This window comes from Diabrotica undecimpunctata, chromosome 1, assembly GCF_040954645.1.
Source record: "Diabrotica undecimpunctata isolate CICGRU chromosome 1, icDiaUnde3, whole genome shotgun sequence".
Classification (NCBI taxonomy): domain Eukaryota; kingdom Metazoa; phylum Arthropoda; class Insecta; order Coleoptera; family Chrysomelidae; genus Diabrotica; species Diabrotica undecimpunctata.
The window spans coordinates 164,771,636-164,797,561 of NC_092803.1; the positions used below are offsets into that span (position 1 = coordinate 164,771,636).

The 25,926-nt window shown below is 33.6% G+C and overlaps 1 protein-coding gene across 8 annotated transcripts in view; it reads right to left on the bottom strand.

The window, feature by feature from the left end:
• Positions 1-1,708: 1,708 nt before the first annotated feature.
• Atg1 (serine/threonine-protein kinase unc-51-like protein Atg1) overlaps positions 1,709-25,926 on the bottom strand; it is an 84,775-nt gene continuing 60,557 nt past the window's right edge. For 3 of the 8 annotated variants that reach the window (XM_072520429.1, XM_072520423.1, XM_072520427.1), the window contains exons 12-19: positions 25,352-25,523; positions 25,033-25,137; positions 22,353-22,533; positions 20,058-20,311; positions 19,180-19,444; positions 15,559-15,695; positions 15,335-15,470; positions 1,709-14,173 (exon numbers count right to left, since the gene is read on the bottom strand). In XM_072520429.1, coding sequence (XP_072376530.1) covers positions 14,100-14,173; positions 15,335-15,470; positions 15,559-15,695; positions 19,180-19,444; positions 20,058-20,311; positions 22,353-22,533; positions 25,033-25,137; positions 25,352-25,523 — 1,324 coding nt within the window. In that variant the 3' untranslated portion in view covers positions 1,709-14,099. The remainder of the gene's footprint in view (positions 14,174-15,334; positions 15,471-15,558; positions 15,696-19,179; positions 19,445-20,057; positions 20,312-22,352; positions 22,534-25,032; positions 25,138-25,351; positions 25,524-25,926) is intronic. The other 5 variants (XR_011949809.1, XM_072520428.1, XM_072520425.1 and 2 more) reach the window with 5 other exon arrangements.

Genomic DNA, 25,926 nt, shown 5'->3' on the forward strand with positions numbered 1-25,926 from the left:
CAGGGATCTGGAAATTCAAATACGAAGACAGTGGAGAATGAAAAGTACCCAGACAATACCTGTTATTCTACTATATATAGTACTATAATCTACTACTGGAGTCATTCCGAAAAACCTCCTAGAAAACATAAACAAGCTAGGTCTGAATGAACATCTCTACAAGACCATGCAGAAAGCTGTACTTCTCTTAACGTCCAGATATGTACGAAAATTTTTGGGAGATATTAATAGAAAGAGAAGATTTAATCTCATAGAGACTATTAGACAGGTTCGTTCTGCCTACAAAAAGATTTATTATCTGGACGAAACGTGGGTAAATGCTGGTTACACAGTGTCTAAGATCTGGCAGATACTTCTTCTTCTTCTTAACGTGCCCCATCCCTAAGGACATTGGCGATCATCATGGCCCATTTGACTATATCTGCAGCCGTTCTGAAAAGTTCTATTGACGTTGGCAGATACTACTGTAACGAATTATCGTCAAGCATTTGTGGGCGGTGTATCAACAGGGTTACGTGGACCAAAGGGTAAAGGGCAACGAATGATTGTTGCCATACAGGTAATGAGAGTGGCTTTTTAGACGATAGTGCACTAATTTTTTTATCCAAAAAACGGGGGATTATCACGAAGACATGGACGCCCAATGCTTTGAAAAATGATTTGAACCCTTCTTTCACGAGTGGAGCCAAATTCGGTAATAGTGATGGATAACGGTTCTCATCACAGCCGATTAGTAGAACATCTGCCAACTATGGCCACCAGAAAAGCAGACGTGCAGAGTTGGTTAGGATAAAAAGGAATTCCATTTTCCGAGGACATGGTTAAGGCTGAGCTTATAAGTGTAATTAGATAGCATCGTGACAGATATCGCCAGCATGTTGTAGATACAATGGGTCCTGATAAAGGCATCACCATTTTGAGACTTCCTCCTTACCATTGCGAGTTAAACCCAAAGGTAAGAGTTACGTAGCTCGTAAAAACGTGGCATATAAAATTTCTAAAAATTTTTTTTATTTAAAAATTATTTTTTAAAAGGTATATTAATATAAAAACCATATCGGAGTTTATCACAGAACGTTTTCCGAATAACTATTTCATCATCAATGCTATCTGGTTTTATATGTTTGAAGCCACTAAATATAACATATCTAAAGTATATTCATTTAACAAATTCCCATCTGTAAACATACACACGTGTTGATATTCGCCCTCTCATTCGTCGTCAATATAATTTATTGCCTTAAGCCAGACGGATTCTCATGTTACAGATCCAAACTTGCCAGTCTGTTTAAATTCAAATTGTAGCGTGTTGCTTTTTTATTCAAAATGTTCACTTTGTTATGTATCTCTCAGTTAATGAATATTTCATTTAAGCATATTTTCTTCAATGGAACATTAAATTTTGCTCACAATGATTAAATTTCAAGAAATTCTTACACTAATAGTTTCAAAAGCGTATAATATACCTCAGTACGCCTGTTTGGCTTTCACGTGCGTTTGTTGACTGATGGGAATTTGTAAAACGAATGTAGTTTATACATTTAGTATTTTGTACTTGGGGCATGTATACCAACATAATAAAAAAAAATTGACGATTGGACTCTCCAATTCACGAAATTTAAAAATTCCGTTTATTTTTTTAACACTCCTCATAGTTGACAAAAAAAATATCAATGAATGTGTTAATTTGTAAATAAAACAAAAAAGGTATTTTATTGTTTAATAAATAATACGAAATAAACAACATTTTCATACTAAATATACGATTACAAATAATTTTAATATCACTTTATACAATTACTTGGTACAACACGAACAGCCACACGAATATACTTAACAAAAAATTAAAAATGAAAGTTACATAAATTACTTTCATTCAAAATTAATATTAATCTTGGAATCGTTAATGTACTTAACACAATCAATTCTTTTTAATAATTTTTACAGAAATAAAAATCAATATTGGGCGTTATAATCAATTTAAAGTAAAGGACTATTTAATTACTTACATAAAAAATGACTTAATGCAATACGTAAATATAAAACTACACATTTTAAACATTTTTAGCAATAAGTGTGTTAGAGTAGATTTTTTATATAAATCATACAATGCCTAATTTTACGGTTAGGCATAACACACGCAATGAAAACTTTGTTGAGTCGTTCAGATTCTAGCTGAGTATGTTTACATTTTACCTCGAAATGGAAAATAACAATTTATAGAATTTAAAGAAATATTTAAATTATTAACGTTGAGAGTTTCTTAGTGTACAGGATTTTAAAGAACAACATATTCTACAATATTCTTTATGTAAAAGTGTGAATGAACTGTGATATAAAACCACATATCTAATAACTAAATATTAGTATTTGTCGCAGTCTTATAGCCACTATATTCTTTTTCTGTTGCATCTTTCTTTTACATTTAATGTTTTCCTTGAATGTTAGTAGATAAATATAATTATTTATTTAGTTTTTCATTTTTAATACATGTGTACTGTGTATTTTTCCTGAAATTACTTCAGGCCAAATAGATCGCTTGTCAGTAGTATTAAGCCCACGTAATCCTGCTTAAAGATACAGTTAATTCTCTAATTAATATACTTTGCCTATTTCATCTAAGGGTTTAATGAAAAATCTTTCATGGTCTTTGTAAGTTGATTAGTAAATTATTAACGAAACAGCCTCATTTTATACCACACGACGTACCACAAATCACGTAGGTATTATTGTTTAGAATATCTGACAGTTAATAATTTTTTCATGTATATAAGTTCATATCCCAAAAACAACATAGGTGAACCGTATTAACGAAAATATTAATAAGTGTATTAAAGCTATATCTGCTAGCTTCGTGAACGACTATAAGACGTTTTACTTCAATAACTTAAGATTTTAATCATCTTATATTATGTTACAGAAAACATTCGAGAAAAATTATTTATTACATGCATACTTCAAAAAATAAGCTCGTTTTTCTTATAATTGCAGTAGTTTGAAAACTATTTTAAACTAAAAACTAACATTAATAATAAATCACTAAACACAGAAACATTAAAATCAAATTGTTTTCCATAAAATCATCAATTACTTCTAAACAAATAAATGGTAAGTAATACCTCTGAGCTTGGCGGAATAGTTCTAGTTTCTTTACCTACATTGATAAAAGGCTTCATTCTTTATTTTAATTCATTTCATTCAGCTGAACTAGTTCATAGAATTGAACAATTAAACCCATCTCTAATATTTACCGACAGTCGGAGTGTCTGTACATACACTCGGAGATTTTTGCCGGCACCCCTTCTCAATCACTCGTATCGCTGAAAGTAGAACAATTAATAGGGTTAACGCATTTTGCACTTATCCCCTTAATACCAAAATCTAATTGAAACGTTCGCGCAATATATTAAATTATTTATATAAAAAATATGTCGTAAAATAAAACTAATGTTACCGTTCCAGAATGTGGGTGCGTCTCGTAGCAACTAACTGTTGCTATGAGAAGATCTTGGACCTTGGACAAGGGTCCTCGGTATAAAAGGCAATATACTCCTTTTATCTTACTAACGCACATTTAAAATACATTTTACTCATGGTCTGATCCTGAACATTTTCCGCTTTGATAAAATCTGTCTCTAAGTATTATCCAGAAATTGCGTGGTATTCAAAAGATTCATGATATTTGTTAGTAAAGAAGTCATAAAAGTCGGTATAGAAAAATAACACTGAAATTAAAATATGCAAATTATTATCCATTATCCGAAAAACTACAGACTTTGATATAGCTAAGTAAAATTATTTCAAGTTCACTTAACAAAAATTTGTCAACATTTTAGTCCCATTAATATTAAACAATAACATTTTTATGCCTAAAATTAGTAATCAAATATTACTAATAATTAATAGTTTATAAAAAAAATTGTACATCCAAGATCTACATTAAATTTGACACCAAATAATGAATTCAAAATTAACACCATGTTTGATCACATATCTTAGAAATATTGAAAATATATCCAGAAAAATGATATCAATGCAGTTTACCAGTGTTTCGAGAACTTCGTTTCTGTTTCAAACTACAAAAAGAGATGGAAGAAAGCCGGAGGACAAATCCTATGCATTGTGATTACATTTCGAAAGAACACTTTTCAACAAAAGGCATCTATGTTGAGTATTTAAAATGGATGAAATTGACCTGTTCCTTTAGTGTCGGCCTTAGTACCTAACTTCACCACAATTACAACTGTGACTTCACCATAGTAAACCCGGCCCATTAGAAACTGCTTTTCGTCAGTTTTCTCTGTTGTACTGGGGGAACGCGACTGTATTGCAGCGGTCAGTTTATCTTGTATTATATGTCTATGGACTTCACTAAGGTATACAAAAAGTTATCAATTTTATTAATAACCTATGAAATGTGTAAGTAATTTCGTCATTGTATAGCATAGACATATACAAAATGTTTATGTCGTATACACAGACATATAATACAAGGTAGACTGACTGCTACAATACAGTGGGATTCCCCCAGTGCAACATAGAAAACTGATGCAAAGCAGTCCCCGCATCTCTGTCTAATGGGCCGGATTTATCGACCACGTGACCTTCTCATTGGCCATTTAGATCACGTGGTCGATAAACTTGTCAAATTAGAAAAAAATGCAGGGACTGCGTTGCGTCAGTTTACTCTGTCGCTCTGGGGGAACGGGCTGGTCTCGCAAGGATCAGTCTCTCTTGTATTATATCAGTCATTTTAAGTCTGATAGCTCTGACTTTACAGTGTTACATTAAGTCCAATCTGTAAATCTAAATTAAATTCAAAAACAAGTGTTTTGTGACCATTCTTCTTTTGTGAAAAAAAAATACTGTCACTCATTTTTCATGAAACTGCAAGTATATATTAAATTTTTTTTCCACAAAACAAAACGAGTGGTCGTAGTGATATGGTGCTAATGTGGAATTCATTGATTTTTAAATTAAAGTATATATTTGTTTTACCAAAATAGAACTTAAAATTCACGAATATTTTTAAAGAATAATCCAATTGCACAAGAGTGGCACGGAAAATATATTGCGAATATTTTTGTTGCTTTTGCCGTTTTCTTGATTATTGACGTAAACCTTTTTTTATTTTAACAAAATATTCAAATGTGGAAATATTTCTGTACACCATAGTTATCTCTATAATAAGGAACTCTTTATTAACATATAATTTTATGTCATATATACTATCATATAGGATATGCAAATTTAAAGAGGTAATTTTGATATTGCATGTTATTTTTAAACATTATATTCAAGTCAGCATAAAGATGTGGTCCATCAATTTTGAAGAACGCGAGTCCCATTATTGATATTAAAGAAAAAGTGGTAAAGTAATTTTTTATGAATGTCATAAAAAATTGCTTGTAAATAATTGGATATTAAAATTTTGTTTAATAAGTAATCTTATTAAAATAAAAGCAAAAAATATTCAAAATTCCAAAATTATATTAATATTATGCCAGTTGTTATAATTAATAAATAAATTATGTACTTTATTATTACTTATCTAACCTCGTAGCAATAGTTTATTCTAAAACGGTATTTTAAGACACGAAATATTATTATTAAAAAACAAACTATTTTTACAAAGTGTATTTTCTCACTCATTACCCCGTATGCACCATAGCCTGTGGGCGTAAACCGACAATCAAATATACATATACATACAAAATCAGAAGGCGAAAGAACTGAAGAACACATAGAATTTAATATTGGATTGAATGGTATGCTTTAAAACGGGTATCAGGGTATTTGAGAGCATGAATTTTAAATATTATTTGAAATTTTAATATCTTTTAAAATGGCATTCAATGACACAGAAAATAAATAAAAATAAGAAAATAAATAAGATTTTCATCATTTCATTTTTCGAGCCAAAAATTTGCTTAGACTTAAAAGCATGAAAGCTAATTAATGACTTTCACACTATCTGCCAAAATGTCGATTTGCCCAAATACATTTTTTTGGAAATTAAGAACAAATATTTTCTAAAAAAATGTCTATACTCGTTTTCATCCTTCTTGGCGTGTGCCTGAAATAAGCTACTACGGAATTTTTAATATTCGTCTCTCTCTGATACACAGATGCGTAATTCAATTGTGCGAGTCACGTTCGTCATGGTAAAGTGCGATGAGAAGGAAATGAAGAGACCACTCACGTCTCCCAATATTGTAGCAATAACACCGATGCGTTTGGCCGATACGGTGTCGGTGATAAGTTCGGCCTCTTTACGAATACAGATAGCTGGCAGTGACGTGTTTTTTTTATTATAACATGTTACCCTGATCTGTGCAGGTTTGAAGTAGCTGATGAAATAGTTTTTATAAGTAAACAGTTTTTAATTAATTAATAGTTTGAGCTCTTTCTGTGTGGAATTCCATTACATAAAATAATACTCTCGACACCTTAAACATTCCAGTTTATTTTAAATTAACTCTCTCTCTTCCGATACCCATTGCAATAATGACTTGTGGCATTGTTCTTGAATGAGCTGGCTAATAGGTTTATAATTGTAGCAATTACCATTGATATTTTATGTTGTTTTAGTCGATTTTAGTCAGTCATTGTTGGAATTTGTTCCGAACAGTTTTACTTATTATTTTTTGTTGTGAATAACTAATTGTTCTATTTAATAAAAAAATGCCGGGAAAAACGATAACAGGAGAAATGCTTTCATTTATTGGAGTATTTTAAAAAAGAAAAAGAAAACAACGGACCTTTGCTTTCGTTATCATCGGTATATGAACGAGTAGCGGACGCTTTGAAAATCAGTCTTCGCACAGTGACAAGAATAAAGAGTGAATACAAAACAGGGGCAGCTCTTACTACACCAGGAGAGTCACGTAATGTACAAAAAAAAGACTAATGATGTCAGCGATACTATAAAAGGAGAGATTAGAAATGTACTGTATGGCATGAAAGCAAAAGGAGAGCACGTTACAATTAAAGTTCTAAATACACAATTAAGAAACAAGCATCTCTATGACGGTTCTGATACAAGTTTGTGGCGTCTTATGAAAAATTGTGGGTTTTTATACAAACTAGAAAATAGTAGACGAGTGCTATGTGAGAAACCATGTATTGTCTCCAAACGACTGTATTTTTTGAGGCATTATATGAGAAATTTTTTAAGTCCAAGCCCACTTCAGTTCGTTTTTTTAGATGAAACATGGATATTCCTAAAAGGGGCATATAAACGTACTTGGCAAGATGACTGTGTGAAAAGCATCAGAAAAGGACACGAAAATACAGGTAAACGCTTTGTTGTTTTACATGCCGGAAGTAGGCAAGGATTTGTTAAAGATGCTGGATTACTGTTTTCTACGAAATCGAAGAGTGCAGACTATCATGATTCTATGGATAAAAAGTCTTTTAAAAAGTGGGTCTCCGAAAAGCTGATACCAATGTTGGAGGAACCATCTCTAATTATTATGGATAATGCCTCATACCATAGCTCTTTAATAGAAAAGTTACCGAATGCCAGTTGGAAAAAATCGGACTTACAAGAATGGTTACGAGCGAAAAAAATAATTTTTGACGACGATTCGGGCAAGACAGAGCTATTGAGTCTTTGTCGCCAGAATAAACCACAAAATACCAGGTACGTTATAGACGAGCTACTCCAAGAACATGGGCATCAGGTTTTGAGATTGCCTCCATATCACTGTCAATATAATCCGATTGAGTTGGTCTGGGGCATTTCTAAATAATACTATGATAGTCATATTGGAGAATTCGCTACAGTGCTTAAAACTTAAAAAATCTGTATCATTTTTTAATTAAAGTGGGTTAAATAATTAACACTTTTTTGGGTATATTTCAAAATCCTTTTAAAATGTACTTTTCGTTATATACTGTCCTATTGTACTGCAAGCTAGAAAAATACTTCTTAGCAATTTATACGTATATTCCGTTATTAGAAATTTAATGAAAAATAATTTATAATTTTCTTTTATAACTATTATTTCGTTTGACATGCTACATTTTGTTCCGCCACTGGAGGAGGTAAACGAATCGAGCTTAGACAAGGACAGACAGCTGAAACAACTTATTGCAAGTGTTTTTACACGCACACGCCAAGAAAGATGAAAACGATTATACCAACTCTCAGTTTATAAAATACAGTTTTTCAGTTTCCCTATCACTATATCATCGCCACAACTGAGGTTTAAGCCTGGTTTGAAGCAATGCTGTATATTGGTATTAATAATAATTTAAACTATGTTACGGATTTAGTAACAACGATTTAAACATTTTGTATACTCGAGACTTTCGGATTGATATATATCTCCATAATACCCAAAGTATAAGCGACTATGAATTATACTTTTTTAATAAGACTCTTTGCAATTGGAAAATCTTTATGAGTCAAATCGAACATCTCATTATTCACAACCTATTTACATTCAATATACATTCAATATAATGGTAAATTTCATAAAATTGCGGTAATGTATTTTTAAACCCCGGAACAAACAATTTTGAATATTTATTTCGTTAAAGTATTATATTTGTATATAAAATTAAACCTCGGAAAAACGTTCTTAAAATACACATTAAACAAACTATTTGTTCACAAATTATAGTAGATAATACATAAAATCTACAAGAAAATAGTTTCAGAAACATACTAACTTATTTTCTATATAAATAAAATCGTATTTGGATACTTTTAAAAATACAAAAGTAATAATATACATATTCAAATTAAAACTTTACTTATACTCATATTTACGTCGTAGTACTATTTCATTTCTTTACCATATCTCGCTTAATCGCATGAGCAAATATTGGCTGCCCAGCTGACGCTCCACTTTTACCCATTTAGATTTCAATACCTAACGTCTCTAAAGAAGCTTCGGTTAAAGAATTCTTCCATTTTCATGTTTTTAGATAAACAGGTTCATAGCTACCATGTTTAATTTCAATATAAACGAATTCCCTTCCATTTGGCTGTTAAAGGGAGTAAAATTTCTTTCGACACGGTCGTTTATTTGATAATTAACCAAATTAATTCATATATAGCATATAATGCTATATATGAATTTTTTGTGGTCTTTATACCAAAAACGATAAATATAACAAACAAATTAATTTATAATATTGAGAATTTTTATAAAAATCTTTAAGAAATGATTATTCTATTCTAAAACGGAAGTGTTGATTTGCGACAAAACAAAAAATATACATATCATTGCCAGTTTGAGACTGGGCGAGGGACGAAGCTTTAAACTAAGCAGGATTCCGTGTAGGATAGACTACAGGACAAAGTTATCTCTGGCGTGGTTCATCCCAATGGCTAATAGGGAACGTCCTATGGATAATAGGACATGATTGAATAATTATTGTATTGACCATATCTTAAAAATGCATCCATGCAATCAATTCTAACAGCTGTTCTACCATTGGTCACTTTAAAGCAACTTTAAAGATCGAAATGGAGACGACGAACAAGGAGATAAGTAGGTACGTATGTTGTTTAATTGTGGTATACTATTTTTAGCGTTTATATGGTCTAGAAAATTTACATCTGTTCTTGTAACCTTCTCAAAACGTTATTTTTGAATCTAGTTCAGAAATTCTCAATAATTACTTATACATCCACATTCCAAACACCAAGTTTTTTTTTTGTATAGCGTCTAGAAATATTTCCATTCTATCAAAAAAATACGTGAATGATGAACTACGTAAGCACACAATTTAACAACAGAGTTTTATCGAAAAATAGGGTTGTACCGGATCGGGTACCTGGCCAATCCGGCCGGAACCAGAATTCCTACCGCTAATCGGACTGGAACCTGGAATTCCGGCCGGATCAGGACGTATCTATAAGAGAGTATTCCAGCCGCTTAATGTTATTTTATAAGTGTCCTCTATTTAAAGACGGAATGAAATTTTATACTTTAGCTTCTAAAGTATACCATTTCATTATGTGTTCAAATATTGCAGATATCTATAGTTATACCAAAATATCTATAAAACTAAAAAGGTTGTTTCATTTGAGACGTTGTGTAACTATTTATTTTATTGATAATAGCGTTATAAAATATTTAAGCAGTAATCAGTGGGACCTAATACAATCCATCCTTGAATTACTTAGACCTTTTGAAGATATAACTAAAATGATGAACAGCACTGACTCAGTTATTTCAAAAGTGATTCCAACAACCACTGTATTAAGGAGCTATCTTTTGTCCAATGAAATACAACAGTTATATGGTGTTGAAACCAAGGAATCCAATAATTATTTACCATATGTACTATTTTAGATCCCAGATATAAAACATATTTTTTTTAAGTAATACTACAGTTGAAGCTATCAAAAACCAAGTTGTGGGAAAAATCACAGAAATTTATAAAGTTACTATCGATGAGTCTGAATCTGAAATATAAGTAGATGATATGGAAAGCGTGGTTACTATTAGCGAAGACGAGGATGATAACTTTTAACCGCTAGGCATCAAAGAGCGAGGATAAATGAAAAAACGATTCTTCAACAAATTTATATAAGTAAAATGTAATGACATGTCTCTCAAAACAGGAAAACAAAAAGAAAAATAGGTATATCGATGGAAGGCAACCGTATATACGTATTTCTGATTATTGGTCGTCTTCAGTACGGTGCAACCAAGTTCAAAAAGGAGCATGTTAACTTGGGAAAGGATCACTACAGAAGCAATGCGACTTTGTGCTTCTTTTATTCATTCATGTATTCCTTCAATACATATGCAATTTACCCTTGCAAAACTCTTGCACTCTTTACGTTAAAATGGAAAAGTATACGATTGCATTTCTTTTTAACTCGAGCTACACCATTCCTCTACTTATGTTTCGAGGTTTCACCTCTCATCAGGAAGAATTTTGAAAACATTTTGCAATAGTACTACATTACATTATTTGGATTTGGTTTTCTTATATTTACAAATATATTTTGTCGCAGTCAAAGTTCCAGGCGTTTGAGCCGTTATTTATATCCATGACTAAATGCAAATTGATTTTATATATATGTAAATCATTGAAAACTACTGTTTTATTTTAATATTTATAAAATTTATTAATAAACTGACAGATGTTTCGGCGGAAATGTACCTTCCTATATCTACATAGGAGCCTAATATCAAAAATAAATAACACAGACATATATTGCTGGACACAATTATTTATATAAATATTGCGTTTAAAAAAATACTTAAAATTATCTGTTCCTTAGGTTTTATCACTTACCATCTAAACTTATCAAAAATTATTAAAAATCAAATTACGTAAGAAATACAAATATATCTTCATACGTTCCTGTACATGTTTGTTCCTTAAACCAGCATTCCGATTAGCTATATGCCATTAAATAACTACATATTACGATATATCGAGGTTTAGGAATATAAGTCATGCATAGCTAACAATATTTACATGTTAGGTCGATAATTTGTTAGAAACATATTCATTGATCTTTCTCCTTTAACATACTGTATAACGGTCATATGTTATGAGAAAATATTTGTTTTAAAATTGTTACCAATCTTCATGTTTCCGACATTGTCAACATTTACGAGGTCTGTTCCAACACTATTTTAGTTATGACTTCGCGCCAAAACATTCCAGCGCCCTCTATAGAGTACGAGCGTAACTTTTCGCGAACTTATCGTATACCGCCGTTACCAAGTGTCTAGTTTTACGCTCGTCCCATTTTTTAACGCACAAAATGACTGAGACTTGAGCAACAATTTTGCATTACCTATGTGGTGTACCTACTAGCATAATTAGTAACTTTTTTTTATTCGCTGAAAAGAACGAAAATTTGTCATTCGATATCGAATATGCGAGACTGACAATTGAAGAAGATCGTCGATTAACTGTGTGCGAAATAGGAAGCGACCTTAAAATTTTGCAAACATTTGTTTCGAGATTTTGGGAATGGCTCAAGTTGCTCTGGAAAACTGGAAGATGGTTACTAATATGACTAACAAATTTTGTCACTGTCTAAATTTTGTATCACACTTCGTACATAAGTTTATTTTTGTTAAATATTTCTTAAGAAATCATTTTAGGCCGTGTTAAAAAAATTTTCGTTATATTTCTACCAACCGTGGTCGTTAAACTACCCGCAAATAATCTGCTTAAAAGGTTTTACCGAAATACCGCTAAACAACCCGTTACTTGTAAAGTTACTTTTTTCGGTAAATATTTTGTATAAAAAGAATAACCTTTCAATTCTTTTACTAGCCCATTTTGAAATCAAGATGTGAACGACAATTCTTCCTGTGTTCCAGATCTCTGTTAGAGTAAGATCTTTTTCGTTTCTTTACTTTAGTCCCTTTTGCTTCGTCGTACATTTAATTTTTTATTTTTCTTATCTAATTAGGGTCTTAGTTGGACGTAGTTCATCCTAGGACGAAGGCCCCTCGCATCCTAACATTTATCTCAGTACGGACCGAGGCCCCCAACTCTCTAGTTTGGAGCCCCCTTTTATTTAAGACCATATTAACTGTTTTTTTTTTCGTTTTTGAAGGTGCTGTGTAGCATGAATATAATACACATAGACATATTTCAAAACCTCAAGAACCTTGGAAATACGCACGTTCGAAAAAAAAAAAATGAATCCTAAAAACATTACTTAATACTTAATTTCATACTGAACTCAATATAAAGTAATAAAACCGACTGTTAGAAGAAAAATAATAAATACTTCAGCAATGTGTGATTTCATCGTTTCATTCGTAGATTGACGTCACCAATTGAGTGCGTCAGGTTCAAGAGATTTTGAATTCAGTCTATAATAATAAATATGATGTCAGAAAATCACCAAATACTTTTACGCTCAAGTTCTAAAAATACTGAGTAACTTTTTTCTTCATCACGATAATGCGTCATCACAGTCATTAACCGCTGCGCAACAAAAAACTCCGTACAATCCCGACATAGCCCAATTAGTAACCCAATTCAGTTTAGAAATTTAAAATCCTTAAACATTTAGTTTAAAACATTAAACTATTATTGCTAAACGCGATTGTTTGTTTATGACATCGAAAATATAGGTGTAACTGGAACACGCGCTGACCTAGTGAAATTTGCAATGTAATCAAAAGCTTATTAAATAAGGTGTACAAATTATATTAGTAAAACATGATTATCAACTGGGTACTCTCTCTATTATTGTACTTAGAGAAATAATAAAGTAATATGAGTATCCAGAGTTCGAGTTAATCATCCACATACAGGGGGTAAACTACCCCTAGAGTTCCACTATATGAAACTGTTGAAGCATTCTCATAAGTATATACAAGCTTATTATAACAGTACCGAAGGCTATTACAAAAACATAATTTCAAAACCGCTTCAGTGACTTAAAGCATCGATGGGAGCAGGTTGCTAAGTCACATGGGGAATACTACGAAAGATGCCATGAATTCGACGATGGTGAATTAAGCATTGCGAAGTAATGAACGAACATCATATATTTTTTGGAACAGACCTAGTATATGAATAACGTCAACATTAATTATAAACCAAAAAAAAATCCCAAATATTTCAAAAAACAATAAATGAGTAGCTCAAAATGAAGGACAAATTTGGTTTCATAATCAAGTGATTTATATCATCATACCCCAACTATCAAATTGACCTTATTGGGGGTATAAGTTTCCGAACTTAATCAGTTATTCATGATTTTTTTTTCTTTTCTCTACCTAGTTCCTTTTACGTTTATAAATTAACTTTCTTATTATAATTTATGAAAATAAGTCTCCAAATACTCGATGTGGCAAATAATTTTTTTTCGGCGTTTCTAACATCCCCATCATTATTAATTTATAAAAATATCAAATTTTAAAACAATTTACCGTTTACAAAGTCAATAATATAAAATCATGAAGCATTATACTATAAAAAAAGTACAATAACTTGAGTATTTGACTATATCCCTAAACCATGTCTTATTATTAAAAGAAATTGTAAACAAATAATATTTTATCTAGTTTGATTGAAAAGCGAAAAATATGAATTAATGTATCTTACGATATATTTCATCTACATTCCCGAATATATTCTATATTAATTTAATTGAGGTCAGTAGCGTATATGTATCCTTGTTGTTGAAGAACGTACAGACGCTTTTCTACTGCTTCTTTATCTGAAAAAGAGTTACAACATTAAAATACTTGAAATTAAAAATTCAAGGGCGAAAATAACTTTTACGGATCGAAATAAGTTGCTCGCCATACACAGAGCTACTAAATAATAAATTTTAATAACGTTCATTACTCTAAATAAAATATTAAGGTACTATTAGCGTGTTGAATGAAAAATGACTATATCAGGAAAGACCAAGACATAGAAAGACCAAGAACTTTAAATGCCTGTTGGAAAAAAAAACAAGCAATGCTACCATTCAAACATCAAAACTATCAGATGATATAATTAATTTGGCACATGAATTTTCCGGAGATGGTTTTAATACCTTCAGCCACGATGATATAGACGAATTGCTTGTGGATGTTGCATAAAGTGACCTTGATGCAATTGATCAAACTTTGGATCTAACTTTAGATGGCATCGTGAGTCTAGAAAATAATAATGACGAGGAAGAAAAACCAACCCCCCTCACTGCCAAATTAATTCGAGAAGGTCTTCAACTTTGCAGTAAATTAGAAATTCATTTTCTTATTAATTAATGACCCCAATTCTGAACGAGCCTTTAAATTACCACGTGAGCTGCAGAACTGCATGTCAGGATATCGTGAGCTACATAAAAAATTACTATAAGTATCATCATCGCACAGTTTAATTACTGATTACATTGTCAGAAAAGGAAGAGCTGCACAGAACGAGAGTGAAGTTTGTGAAAATCCATCGACTTTATCGCAAATATCTATTGCAGGGACAGTTTCTTCTGACGATGAAGATGATTTTGAGCCACTTCGCAAACGGTTTAAACCATTATCAGATAGCGATAATGATTAAAAATGTAAATGTAAAACTATATGTACCTATTACTTTCCTATACAATAAAATAAATGAATACAAGTGTTGAATACAAGTTTTTTTTTAAACTTTTGTATGAATTTCTTTCAGGTATTCGAAGTAATTTATCATGCAGCCTATTTCTTTTAATTTCTGCAAAATTTTTTGTTTTTGTCTTGGTTTTATGTAATTTTAGAAGGTTACGGTAACGGAACGTATCCCTGTTTTTTCAAGGCAAGTAATGTTTTTTTATGCGATTTTTTTATATGCGCTTTTCTGTGGAACGTATCCATCGCATAAAACAAGACCTTACTCTATATATTTAACTTACACTTTGTTAGAAGCACCTTGTCCTTCTGATTCTGTATCTGTTGAGATAAACTATGCAACAATATCTGTGCTGTTTGGTACCTCTGGAAACAGTCTTCAGGATTCCCGAATAGTTCATCTAAAGCTGCGGACTGACACTGTAAATATATAGAAGGTTTTTATAATATAAATCCCAGAATGCTTATATAATTCAATAAAACCAAATTAAAATTAAACTGAACTTACCATTTGAATGGCATAATTGTATATAATTTTGTCTGCCGTTATACCAGAACCACCAACTTTGTTTAGCAAACCTGTGCTATTCAATTGCTTGCATTCTTGAAGAGTTGATTTAAATTTTGCGTTCATAGTAGAAAGAACTAAAACAATAAAAAAAAATGTATAAAATAGAATGGAATCTTCACAATTCAAAACTGTAAATAGCAGTCTTCAATGCAGTTTTAAAATTCTAGAAGAAAGTTACTGGTATGATCATATGTATGCTTTGTAGATCATTTGCTAGTCAAACTTAACGATATATTACAGAAACTGAGGCGGAAAAGAATCCCGGCAAACATATTGGAAAACATAAAACAACTGAATAATAACAATACGACGAAAATAAAAACAAACGAGACCACTACCGCTAGAATTCCAAGGGGGATCAGATATGAAGATAGTCTCAGTCCTGTTCAATATACTAATGGATAACATAATAAAAGATGTGAAATCGCTACGACTGAGATACAGACTCTGATTGCAGAAAATGAGAACTTCACAGATCAACAAAGACAACTTCACAGATTCTACCAAGCATGCGGTCGGCTCAACATGAACATATTCATGCAGAAAACGAAGAGCATGACTACAGCTACATATCCAATTAGATGCAAGGTCGTAGTGGAGAACAGTTGAACCAATTCAAATGTCGTGACCCAGTCAGAGACCTAAGAGGGCAGATAAATAAGGTAGCCGCCATATCTGGAAGTTTAAAAGATGTTTTCTGGATAAACCCATGCTTATGGTTAAGACGGGTCCATTGATCACCCCTATCATACGAACTAGGCCCAAAAGGACCTAGTCTTCGGCCTTTCTGGAGCCCAGGCTGCTCCGGGCTCCCATATCTGCTATAATCGCAGGGGCTTCAAATCTGAGCTCTTCCTGAGCCTGCCGTTCTGAGCGTCTAATCCTTTAGTATTTTGTGTCCTCACAGAAAGCCACTATATGGAGCCTAACCTGTCTCATATCTCCACAACTGGCCCAGGAGTCCTGGAACCTCCGCAGAAGTTATTTGAGACTACCCCGACTAGTACTAAAGGGCACTCTAATCACAGGTTCAGGTCCCACAACGGTCCCGGGTAGCGGGACACATATGCTTGTGTATCGGTACCTATACTAAGTTAACCCAACTGGTCAGCGCAACATCAGCAAGTGCTCTCTTCCTGCCTGACTGTCACAGCAGCTAGAGATGGTTCTGCCTGAGCAAGACCTATCTATTATCTCCAGAGCACATACCAGGATCGCAAAGACCTCGGTCTGAACGACTGATGCATGGGAGCCGAGAGCCTGGCAGATTCAAATCCAGTTTCGCTACCATATACTTCAGCACTTGCCCGCTCGTCCATTCTGGACCCATCCGTTAACCAGGTGGGTCCGCTTCGACAGATCAGTGAGGCTCTCGTTCCATCCACTCATCCCGGTCAGCAAATTAAACCAAATTGGAGGTGAAAATTTTTTTTCATCCCAGGATGAAAACTCAAATTGGGGGGCCATGCTGTCCTGTACTATAGAGAGCACAGGACAACAATCGAGGGCCTGTCTCAAAATGTGACAATGGCCCATCCGCCCATTCTATGGAGGTCAGTTAACTGGGCCTTAGCTGAAGCCAGTCTGGGGCCAGCCCGGGGCCACTGCGCAATGACCGCATACGTCAGTATAGGCCTTATCACGGATTGGTACATCCAATATAGAATTTTCGGCTGCAGACTCCATTTGGCCCTGAAAGATGTTCTGCACGCACTTCTGCGAAATGTTTCTTCCATGAAAGTTTAGAATCAAGTATCACTCGAGGTATTCCACTGACATGGAAACCGATAAAACTTTACCATAGAGAGTAAGCTCTCTGATAGGTCCGATGTCCCTTCTCCCGGTGAACGGAACCACAGCAGTCTTCTCAGAATTAACCCCGAGTGACTGCTCCCGGCGCTATTCCTCAACGAGCCGCTCACTTGAGTGACCTCGTGCATCGTTCCCGGGAAGAGCCCCTCAACTAGTATAACTACGTCATCGGCGTAGACTTGCGTATACAGGGATGAGTGCCTTAAGAACCGGCAAAATAACGCAAAAGATAGAAAACATAATACGTTGTGAAATAAAAAGAGATGAAAGTAGTAGAGGTGAGAAATTATCGATATTAACCTACAATTTACTTTACATTACATTAGAATTATCGAAAATTTCCCACCTTTAGACGTTAGCTTATGAGCTGGTTGACTTCAGTCATAGTAATAAATGGTAATACGTACCACGTAATGTAAGTAAAAACAGTTTAAGTAGGAGTATTTTTTATCCAACATTAAAGTATTGATCAATAATAAACTATGATTTGAGACGTCGCATACCATACACTCTTCTCAATACAGAATTATTATAGCTTGTTATTCTGTATTCGTCAACACAGAATTAATTATCAAATTACTACTAATTAAATTGTTTACTTACATTTGCTTTATTGCCTTTAATCAGTTTTTACTTTATGCGAAATTTAAAAAATGTAAATATTCGACGCCATACTTGTAATATTATGACATCTCTTTTTATTTCACAACGTGTTATGTTTTGTATATTTTGCGTTATTTTGCCGGTTCTTAAGGCACTCATCACTGTATATACCTTATTCGGAAAATCGCTGAAGAAGGCCGTTAACCATCAGGCACCACAGCAGGGGAGACAAAACTCTTCCCTGAGGACAACCACCAGATGCTGACACCCGAACGCAACAATCGTTTCGATACGCAGCTATCTGCCTCTGAGAGGATAAACCTATAAAATTTATAAAACCTGTATCCGACCCGTAATGACGTATGGAAGAAAATCACGAGAAGACACCAATAATATCAAAAGTATGCTACTACAACCGAAATACAGATACTAAGAGCAATATTACGGAAAACAAGAAGGTGCAGAATAAGAAACAACATCATTAGGAAACAATGTGGTGTAAAATATGTAGTGAGAAGGGGTAGGCAAAGACGAAGGAAATGGTAAAATCATGTAAAAAGGATGAAGGAGCACAGGCTACCAAGAATTTCGTTAGAAGGAAAACCAGCTAGCAAACTACCGGGTAGACCACCAAAGAAATGGAGAGATAGCTGGCGGTCTACCTCTCAAGAAATACTTCAGCAACGAAATTAAGGGATCTTTAGATCTACAAGAAGAAGAACCTACTGGTAATGACCAGCATATTTCTAAATTTTGGAATTTAGGATTCTGCTGTTATTTAAGACACAATTAATGTTACTGTTTGTTATTGATGTTATGGTTTGCATCTGGACACATCTAATCTGATTTGTTGCTTCCTTTGCTCTATCTTTTGCATTTGTATTCATTCTTCCTTCAAACTTTTCAATACCAAACTGATCAGGTAAAATCTCGCTGCCTGGCAGATTTATAATTTCGTAAATCTCTGTAGGATTTGTTTTCTTGGCATTCTTGTTTATATTTAATCTCTAGTTTTAAGATAGTTACGGTTAGGATTATTACAACTAAAGGATAATACTGAAAATCTGAAGGAAAGAATACTTGTAACGAGTTTACAACCATTTGGGACAAATTGTTAAATAAATGTTAAAAACTACTACTTACCAGTCTTAACAGTACTACTAGGCCTCAATTGTCCAGCCTTAATTTGCTTAGTAGCCAGAGCCAGCCCGGAACTAAGCAATTGCAACGCTCTTACCGACAATACTAGTTGCTCAGCTCTTTTCGTAGCCTCATTTGTGGGAGGATTTTGTCGAGAATGATCCACAAGCATAGATAGGGGTGCTGACCTTTGGGAAGCCATATCCAAAATACAGTTACTTAACGCCAAGACGAAGTTTATCTTTGCTAACGTCTCATTGTGTTCTTTCTGTAAAATATTTTTTCATATTAGTAATAATTTTTATGGTAATTATAAATGTATGAATTAATAAATGAAGAGTTTAAGTTTTAACACATGTGATTTTAGTGCCTTTTTTTGTAACTTTTGAAGCTTCTTTTCAAATTCAGTCAAAGCGTCAATGTTCTATTTCTTTCTAATAAGTTCAGTTGAAATTTGGCCACAAAAAACTGCATTTCAGCGATTATTTTAGGGGGAAAATTAATATATTAGTCACGTACAGTCTCTAAACAATTGAATCCTGCTAATTAGAAACTGTCTGTCAATGTAAACGATCTCTTTGACTCATGACGTCTAGCCATCAAACAAATGTCAAATATCGAATACGGATGTATATAACTTAACACAAAACAATATTTTGTATGCTAAATATAACTATGTACGAAATGTTTTTTTTTTCCATTTTTAAATATAATTTTTAAAATCACACCATAGGCCTACAACATAGTAGTCACAGTTTCATTGTGCAGAGTAGCAGTTGTTCAGGTCAAATAGGTTATCATGTTCTTTAGATCTATTAAGATCTAATGACACAAAATCATATACAGCTTACAATGTAACAAATGCAATAAACAGTCCTTACCTCCAACAGCGTTTCTTCGGGAAGTTCAGGCGCCAAAAATGTAATTGGGTGTATATCATTGCTGGCAGACGTTTCATTTAAAAAGGCTTGATAATTTCCCATTTCTGATATTTCTGGTAACGTCACGGCTCGCGTACAAAAGGGAATCACTGGAGACCGCCCCAGGTTATTGTTGTCGTTTAAGTTGGGACTGCTAAGTATGGGAAGCCGTGCTAAAGGCCCACTTAATACTGGCGGAGAAGTACCTAGAATGACTATATCAGTTACATTTACCTAAAGTATAGTTTCAAAATTGTAGGCACTAAATTACAAGATATGGTGATGCCGGTTATTCTTGATCTTCCAGTAGCGTCCAAATTTATTTTGTAAGAGATAGAGGTAAACGCTACTTGTATTGAATTTTTTTACAATTTATATGTACTGTTCATCTTTCTCTAACGCTAAGAAATTTTTAAAAAGAAAATCTACTTTTTACAGGAAATATAGCCAACATGCAAATACTGTTTACCAAGAAATTCTTTATCTCCGATTTGTGTTATCTAAAATAAGTTCATTCTAAACAGAATAGTTCTAATACATTCATACAGTTCCGAATGATCAGTCTATTAACTCAGGTCCTAAAACTGTTTTTGATGTACAAGAATTTATAACAGATGTGAAAGATGTCCTACTCAGTTTCGATTCAGACAAGACTTCGCGCACGTAAAGCACTCTTCAGTTTGACTGTATTGTTTCATTGATTACCAGAAAGCGTTCGATTGTCTCCAATATACAAAACTAATAAAACATTTACAGTTTTATTAGTGATCATATTAGTGACCAGAATGGGAACAAGTTAGTTTAAAAATTAACACAGATAAAACGGAGATATAATGATGGTTGGTAGATCACCGAATATACACTTAGGGAACATCCATAAACTACATCGTAAAATTTTTGTGACTTTTTAATATCCCCCTCTCCTTCGTCTCCAAGCGTCGTTTATAGTCAAGACCCTCCCTCATGTCAACGTCGCAATTGCAACTCACGATCCCCCTTTTCAATGATTTCTAAAAAAATTCAATGTTATTTTTGGATTTTTTATTTTAATTAACTATAAAACTTACTTACGAATGGATCTTATACTTTGAATAATGCTGCCCTCTAGTAGAAGCTAGTAAAAACTTATATTTATAGACAATAATGACAAATTAAAATAAACCAAACGACGTCACGACACTGTCGCATGCCATCGTAATAAGCAAAGTACCCCAATTCCTCTTCTCTACGACGTAGTTTATGGATGTTTCCTTAAGTATCAATGTGAACGGGAATAATAATCGTCAAGTCTACAAGTTCAGATATCTCGTCAGTTGGAAACTGAGGAGCTTGACCGCGACACAGAAATACCTAGCAGAATTGAACAGGCAAGAAAGACCAACGTTTATGGATACGCGAACTCTCCTTAGCAACAACAGTCTTAATTTAACGATACGGTACCGTTTTGTGAAATGCTACATTTGGGTAGTCCTGCTTTATTATGTGGAGACTTGTGGGTGTTCAGAAGAATACTTAAAATTCCCTGGACGGATTATATAACGAGCGACAAAGTTACACCGAATAGAAAGAGTGCAAATAGTGAAGCAAAGGAAAGCAGCCGACCTGGGTCACATATTTAGAAATTCCAAGTACCAATGTTGAAATTAACTATGGAGGGGAAGATAGAAGGAAAAAGAGGCATCGACAAAAGCTAAATAATTTAAGGGCATGGACAAACCTCCACGCCTATGCACTGTTCAGAGCCGCTCAAGATCGAAACGAGTATGCCAGAATTGTCGCCAACATTCAGTAAATGAATAAGGAACCTTAAGAAGAAGATACTCATTAATTTTGATTAAAAACCTTCGATTTATAAATATTAATGTATAAACCACTATAAATTTCAAAAATAAACATTTAAACCTCAGTTTTATTGTTTTAAATGACGCATTTTTATTTTGTTAATACACTACATGTGAATATTTTGTTTGTTTTTCAGTTACAATTAATATTGGCTATACGCACGTATGCTTGGTTGTACAGTGGCTTCAGCAAAAGTCAAAATTTGATCAACATAAAATAAAAATAATTACTAGATTTACTAGACAGTTGGAACTGACTTCAGTGAAGAGAGCAAATCATTAGCCACCACTACGTATTTGATAAATGATCCCTGTTTTCTCTTTATTATTCTGATTTTGATATTCTTTACATTTTTCTTCAAGTTTTCTAGGTCTACTACTCCAATTTAAGGTACAGCTATATAATAATACTTACACCTGAGCAATTCAATCTGATAAATTTTACCTGATCGTCTCAAAGGAGAATTCATAGGTATATTCTTAGATCCGGAAATTGGCGACACCGTCCAAATACTTGGAGGAGGGGGAGTTTCACATAAACTCCCAGACGTCGATCTTCTTCGACCTCCTGGAGGAGTCCCGCATACATATTTAAGCTGAAAATTAAAACCAGCAAGTTAAATTATATTAAATATACGTTATACATAGGCCTAAGAGAACTGCCTAGCAATGAATTCGAGTCTCATGGGTAAGTGTAAAATCTTTGGATCTTTGATCCGGATCATTCGTGAACGACCCATCAAAATCACTACGCTCTGGTTTAAAGGTAGGCAGGAGATAAGCCGGATGCCAATTTAAAGCTGAGATTTCTTCGAATTCTTTGCTGGAACAAGTCGAAATGAAAGCGTAAGGGAATTAAACCGCAGCGAAATGTTCGGTCGTCGACAGTTGCGAATGTGGTTTCTTGCAGATGCAAAGAATAATATAGAAAGATGCAAATTATATTTGAAATATCATTTCGGCTTTCGTCGCAATTTGCCTGCGGCTGAACGTGGCCGACAGGGAAATTCTAAAATTCAGCGGAATTTTCGAAGTCTACAGCGGAGCTTAATAAATAGTCACAATATAGATATTCGTATTGAATATGAACCAAAGTCAGCAGCGTTTAATTTCCGCTGACGAAGTCACCTAGGCAAACGACTTTAACTAACTTATTAATAACAATTCATTTTTATAATTTTAGATTATTATGCTGCGTAAAAATAGATGCTTGGACATAAAAATACATATGTACACACAAACTCCGAATTCGAACAATGTCCGAAATTTTTATTCACTTCGCGATGTGGACAACGTGAATTATCCACGTCGCGGAGTGAGCATTTTATTCGGACATTGCGGAAGCGAAATACCCAGAATGCGTGTGGGTAAACGAAATTATTCAATTGCCGAAATAAACACGTTCAGCGGAGATTGAGCAAAATCCCATAACCCGTAACCCGACGTGGGTCATTTAATTTGTGGTTGTGGGCATTTGTAATTTACGTAAACGCCGAAAAGCCTCCACTACCATACACTAATTCCATAATAACAAGTAAAATAAAATCAAATTTTCCTTGATTTTAATTACCTCCCTGGTAATGTTACAAAATTTCTTTTTTAGCTCGGCTTCTATAGCTTTTTCTTTTTTATGGTCAACTCGTAATGGAGCTGAATGAATTGTGTCATATATTTGATCAATGCGACTGAAATATTTTATATCTATCATTTCTTCAGTTGGTTTTTCAATTAAAATTTCTTTGTCTCCAATGTTTATGACATCAAACCGATTGAACCGGCGATAATCTTTAGACATTAAGGACTGACCATTTTCCTCTTCTCTTTTACCTCCTTTACTTCGCTGATAATTTCTTCATAGCGTGGCTCTTCGATAATAAAATTTCTACTTGTGAGACTATCCTTCTTGGACATCAGGTCTTCCAATTTGGTGTAAAAAAAACTTCATTTCAAACACAACAGCACTTTAAAATAAGTCAACACACACCACTTACACACAGAACAAAGAAAACGCTAATGTCAATGAAAATAGACAGTGGGCCTATTCGTTGCTAACAGTGAGAATAGTGGGGATGACATGTCTCGACCTGCACCTCTGAACCGTGAGAAACGGATTTCGGCATTTGCGCAAACTAGAAATACCCACAACCCGTCGTGAGTAAAATAGATTACTCACGTCGGGTTATGGGTATTATGGTTTTGCTCAATCTCTGGTGAAAGTATTTATTTTGGCAATTGAGAAATTTCGTTTACCCACAAGGAGTTCTGTGTATTCCGCTTCGGCCAATGTTCGAATAAAATGCTCATTCCGCGACTTTGCTAATTCACGTTGTCCACATCGTGAAGTGAGTAAAAATTTCGGAAATTGTCCGAATTCGGAGTTTGAGCGTAACATACACACTAAATATACTACAGCAATGGAACATATTGAACAATCCTTCCCAGAGAGACGAGCTTTTGTCGTGATGGAGGGGCTCTTCATGTTCAATCGTGATTTCTAATTTTGTAAGATAAAAACGACTTAGTGGAAGCAAAAAATGACAATGTCTGGTATCCTGGATGAAAAGGAACTACCCAAAAGTGGCCAAGAAAACCTCAGCAATTTCTGAAGCTTAGCAATTACTAAAAAAGTCAACCGAGCGAGCATGAGCAGAGCAGTAAGGAAAGTGTTCAAGATATACAAATAGATGTAGGCTATAGTCAAAAGACCTTCCAGGTGGCAGTGTAGAAAGGTATTTGAGACTAAACACTCCTCTTATCTATAATATAAAACAGATTTTTGTGTACTGGTCTTGTAGTTTTACCGATAAATGTTTTAATTTATACTACAAATAAGCAAATCAGCTAAATAATCTTTGATCACGTTTCAACAAAAAGAAACTTGCAATGTGTCTTGAATGATAGTGTTTGGAACATAAACCATATATGAGATAGTGCCCTAAACTTGAAGCTGCCTTTAAGCAAGTTGTAGTTAGAATTTCAAACTGTTTATACGTATATATACGTATATATATATATATATATATATATATATATATATATATATATATAGAATATATTTATAAATTTTAATACCAAGGTTAGATAAACATACTTACCGAAGGTGGTGACATTGAACTAATATCTATATCTGACGTCTGCCGCTCAGGCCTCTTCTTCATGCTGATTGGTTGCGATCTAGGTACACTACCACTTCCGTTTAACTTAAAAAAGAAATTAAGCATTAGATTAGATTGGCAAAATAGTTTTATTTATATTCCACTACAAAAAAAGGTCTTTTTTAATTTGAAGAAGCTCCTTTTTAAAACCTTTTTCGAGTATAAAACATTCTAAATTCTTAGGATATTGAAAAATTAAATAAAATAATAGTTTTAGAATAATTGGTAATTATTCCTAAAGAAAGAAAACAATACAAACCTTAGTTGGAGAAGATGGTTCCTCTTTCTTCTCTCCTTGATTGTACATCTTTTGGAAGGCTTCACGTTGTGTTGGAACAGGTATAGGTTCGGATATGGGCAAGAAACTCGGTCTGGTAGGGCTCGCGACTGGGCCAGATGGCAGCGGAGGAGATCTGACCGGCAGTCTAAATCTACAATCACAAACAGATGACTAAGGAATCACTATAATCATTATGTTCAACAGTATTAAGATCAACGTAGAGTAGTTATCAACAACAAGTTAATGTAGTTAAAGACTACATTAGGAACTATATTTACAAATAAAAATGTGATGTACCTATTGTTTAGGATCATCATTTTTTATGTATTTCTATTTTTTATGTATAGTCAGTCGCAGAGATGCTAACATAACGACTAGTATAGACGTTTTTCTGAGTCGTAATTTTTGTAGGGCATTACTGTGTTTCTCTACGCACAGAACTTCGTTCTCCAAGTTATTGATGCACGTGTTTCAATTGTGATATGGAGACCATTGGATCTCCATACTGATTATAAACTCACCCGAATTTTTTCCAATATTTTCTTAATATTTTT